General features: G+C 37.3%; 1 protein-coding gene across 2 annotated transcripts in view; it reads right to left on the bottom strand.

Moving 5' to 3' along the window:
* The window catches only part of LOC106880713 (uncharacterized), a 29,751-nt gene that overhangs the window by 19,071 nt on the left and 6,256 nt on the right, over positions 1 to 4,424 (bottom strand). For both annotated transcript variants that reach the window (XR_001410774.2, XM_014930787.2), the window contains exons 2-3: positions 4,030 to 4,353; positions 1,742 to 2,047 (exon numbers count right to left, since the gene is read on the bottom strand). Coding sequence is in view for 1 of the 2 variants with exons in the window: in XM_014930787.2 (XP_014786273.1) it covers positions 1,742 to 2,047; positions 4,030 to 4,353 (630 nt within the window). In the remaining variant the exon portion in view is untranslated. The remainder of the gene's footprint in view (positions 1 to 1,741; positions 2,048 to 4,029; positions 4,354 to 4,424) is intronic.

Below are 4,424 nucleotides of genomic sequence, written 5' to 3'. Positions count from 1 at the left end.
TATATATATATATATATATTAAACAATGGAGTAAGAAATTGGATATTAATTGATATCAATTTAATATCAGGTAACTAGCACATTATAAGAATCAGGGAGATTCAGAAAAAAATATCTGAGATCTCAAGGATTATTGCATATGTTTATATAAAGATATATACTCGTATATATATACAGGAGGCCAGTAGGTGCACTGATCATGCGCTAGAAGAAGATCACATGTCATGTGTCTCCTAAGACCGAATATATATATATATTTAAACAGAACAACAATCGAAAAGTATGATCAAAATTGGATCCTGAACAGAAATTCAATCAATTTTTCTCACTTTGTTTTTTATACCGGTATTGAATTTTTTTTTCTTTGTAGAATGTGTTCCTGTTTATTTCTGTGTTGACTTGCCACGCTCTATATTCTCCTACTGCAAGCTCCTCATCTCTGAAATATGAACCTGTACCTATTGTATGTCATTCAGACAAACTGAAGCACTCTCGTGAAGTATTCTCTTTTTTTGTCAAATTGCTGGAGCCAGTCGAATTATGTTGTTGATCTTAAGATCATTCCTGATAACTTTGACCTATGATCGAAGACTTTCCCTCCATAACCACCCTGTCTTTTACTTTAGGCATGGTTTGAGCTATATTAACGAGAGTTATTCATACTTTTTAAATGAAAAGATATAATTAGAGAGATTGTTAGTGTTTTTTGACTTTGTTTATAGTTAAGACTTCATAGTCGAATGAAACTTTCTTTTTCTTGGACGATAGAATATGTGTTAGGGAGATTCAGCTGCTATTTAACGCATAGAAATTCGCTCAGGATGTAGAACATGTAGTTCTCTTTTCTCTTGCTGTCTAAACTCAGCTGTATTCTGCTCCAACAGATCTATGGTCAATGATATTGTGACATTGACCAGCATGACAAACAGTACGTGTGACGACGACAACTGCAATACAAGTAAACACCTACATACATAGACAAATGATATTATGTAGGGTACTAAGCGTGGTTTCAAAAAAGGGAAACTCCGGAGAATGAAGCACTTTGCTTAAACAAATAAAGAATAGTGACATTTTGTTGACAGGACATTTATTACCGTCCCACAATCTGACAAACACCCGAAGCAAAGAGAGAAACGAAGATGTCTGTGCTTTACCACAGTCAAGGGTGAGAGCTTTCTTTCATCTTCGGATGACTTGGAGGTAGAACAGGCCGTCACATAAACTGAAATCTCTTTTACTGAGTGTATCATACCACTTTGCCACTTGGGCAGGGGTGTACCATGTCTCTACTAATGTGTGAATAGTGTGTGCGTGTGTGTATGCATGTGTGTGTGCGTGTGCGTGCGAGCCTGTGTGGGTACGTGTGTACGTGCGTGTACGTGCATGTGTATGTATTTACAAAGAGAAAGTCCGCTTTTCCGTGCTGTACGGACCTTTTCACTACAATTTCCGCCATAAGGAGGACTTTATGCAAACCATGTCATATAGAGTGTATTTAAAGGATGCAGCTTCTTATGTCAACTAAATGTCTCCAGAATCTTAAAAAAGCAAATATATAAATTTGGTTGACCGTAATGATATAGCTGTCAAGGATAAATATACTTGTCAATGTAACCGTGAGTGGATGTACAAATTCACTGGAAGGTATAATTTAACCAGAAATATTGTTTCAGGAGACGTAAATGAACAAGACTATGTAAAAGCGTTAACGAAGACAACACAAGGAAAACTTGTTTACCTGTTATGTTGGTGAGTAGCATAGTGCGTGATTCACCGAACAGAACGCACGTGATGTTTGAGTAACCAATGTCCCCCTCTCTAATAAGGATTTTCTTAAGTGACACTGCTGGAGCTAAACACTTGCCAAGAGGTGGAACAACCACACTATTTATATTTATCCATTTGTGGTTTTGTGTGGTATGAACCCATACAAAGTTAGTAGCACCAAAAGGTGCACCGACGTATGCTGAACATTTGAAGAACGCTAACTGGTTTACTTTAGCGGGCGGGTTAAGAAATTCCAGTTTCTTCATGTGAGATTTCACTGAAAAAAAAACAAAAAAAACAATCAAAATATGTAATCTTCAAACAAAGAGCCTCACAATGATAGAGTAGTTTCACTAAGCTAAACTACAATCTTCATGCAAAACTAAAACATTTGACAACACTCCAATTATTATTAATCCTGGACTTTGGGAACTGTTACTTGGAAGTAGTTAACTGTGTAAGCAGTGATAAGGCTGTGTGGAGCCAAGTCACTAGCAATAACTCCACAACAGATGAATGACACATTCACAACGTGTATATTTACTTATATATAAGCATGTATTTGTGTGCAATTATATATATTTATGTGTGTGCGTGTGCGTATATGTGTGTGCGCGTGTATGAATATGTGAACACATTTAGATACATATATATTCACATACGCAAACATATTTACATGCATTCATATACATACATACATACATACATACATGCATGCATGAATACATACATACATACATACATACATGCATGCATGAATACATACATACATACATACATACATACATGCATGCATGAATACATACATACATACATACATACATGCATACATACATACATACATACTCACACTCACACATACTATCTCAAATTATATCCAAGTGGTTACGAAACCTGTTTTGCAATCAGAAGCTCTATCTATCCATCTTCGTCGCCCACTATCCCTCGAAGTGCCGTGGGGTTAGTGTCCGCAGGCACCTCCCCCATTGGCGCCTTCACTATATTTTCCATCTGGATCCCCAACCGTGACCAAATGATATTATGCATATTATCCAACCATCTCGTCTTGGCCTACTTCAAAGTCTCTTCTTTTCTCTTTGGCTCGGCTCGAAGAATCCATCTTATGAATCTTTTCTACGATAGTCGAATCACTTGAGCATAGCACCGGAACTGTGACCTCACAATACGGTGAAATAGCAGCTGGACATGGGGAGACTCCCTGATACGTAAGCTATGCACACTGTCCAACATTCATTATCACTGAAGGGACTCACTGCTGAGAATTGTAAGGCAGCGATGAGAATAAGTTTTGTAAAATCTCGGCCACTGATTCTCTCAAGAGAGCCTTCCCAATGCACTCTGTACATTAAGGGAATATCATGGAGACAAGTTAAGAGGATTAAGTTTCTTGGGAATGTAATAACGAGTGGTGGAAGTTTGGAGGCTAGATTGGATGGAAAACTGCAGATGCTATCATTGTAATTTGCCTGCCTCAGCATTCGATCCTCAGTAGACTGGAAGTAAGCAAAAAGGCTGAAAACGTTATCTCCAATTTGGTCTCCGTGCATATCCTCATTTATGGTTATTATGAAATCATTAGTTCTATATAACATATTTTAGTTCTTTAGAACGTGGTGTATAGGCCAAGCAGTTTTCCCCGTAACATCGATTCGGCAAGTGTAAGCTTGGTTTAATTGCAAAATTTGAAAATGCTTTGCACTCCTCATCAGGCGTATCATATAGACATAAATTAATACTGAATGTTATCGTCAATAGATGATATCAAATATACGGTACCTACAACAGAATGTTACGTGCAGTGCTCAATATTTCATGGAGGGAGCACCCAACAAAACAACGGTTATATGGGAATGTACCAACTTTCTCATCAATCATCCAAGAGCGAATATTGAGGTTTGGTGGCCATTGCTGGAGAAGTAAAGAACTTGTGAGTAATCTGTTGTTGTGGGTACCAAATCACGGTACCACAGCGACTGGAAGACCACAGAAGACATATATACAACAGCTTGCAGAAGATGTTGGCTGCCAAGTTGAAGGCCTAAAAACACTAATGGAAGATCGGAAGTGATGGAGAGAGGAAGTTAGAGGCTGGCCCGGGAAATCGACCTGACTGGATGAAACCCGTGTTCAATAGTGCTGTAGAAACACGTAACAGAAATAAAAATAATGACAATGGAGCTGAATAAGTGAAAAAAAAAAAGAAAGAAACAGAAGTAAAAAAAGAACGAGTAAACTGACCTTTTAAAAGTCTAGTCTTTGAAATGTTTACATTTGTTTTACATGTGTAGTATGTCGCATCCTCGCAAGTGAGATTAAATTTCGTGCAGGTAACCACACCTTTATTCTGTGCAAGTGGAGAACATTCGAAACCCCTTTTCTTGTTTCGTTCGACAAATGCCTTTCTCTTCAAGTTATAATCATATTGAAAAATGACTTCAGTGTGATTTCGCAATAGAAAAAACTGAATAAGATTGTCTGCAGCATATTGACATTTTATAATTAGGGTTGTTGTGTGTCCCATATCAAATGTGCCTGAAGGAATCATATCTACGATCTCAACGACTGTATAGAAAAAAAAAACAAACATAAATCAGAGATGGATGTTATAAAAAATATATAATGTAGCTATAGAA

This window comes from Octopus bimaculoides, chromosome 20 (genome assembly GCF_001194135.2).
Source record: "Octopus bimaculoides isolate UCB-OBI-ISO-001 chromosome 20, ASM119413v2, whole genome shotgun sequence".
Classification (NCBI taxonomy): Eukaryota; Metazoa; Mollusca; class Cephalopoda; order Octopoda; family Octopodidae; genus Octopus; species Octopus bimaculoides.
Note: the sequence above shows the minus strand (reverse complement) of the source record. Positions and strands in the feature narration are given on the sequence as shown.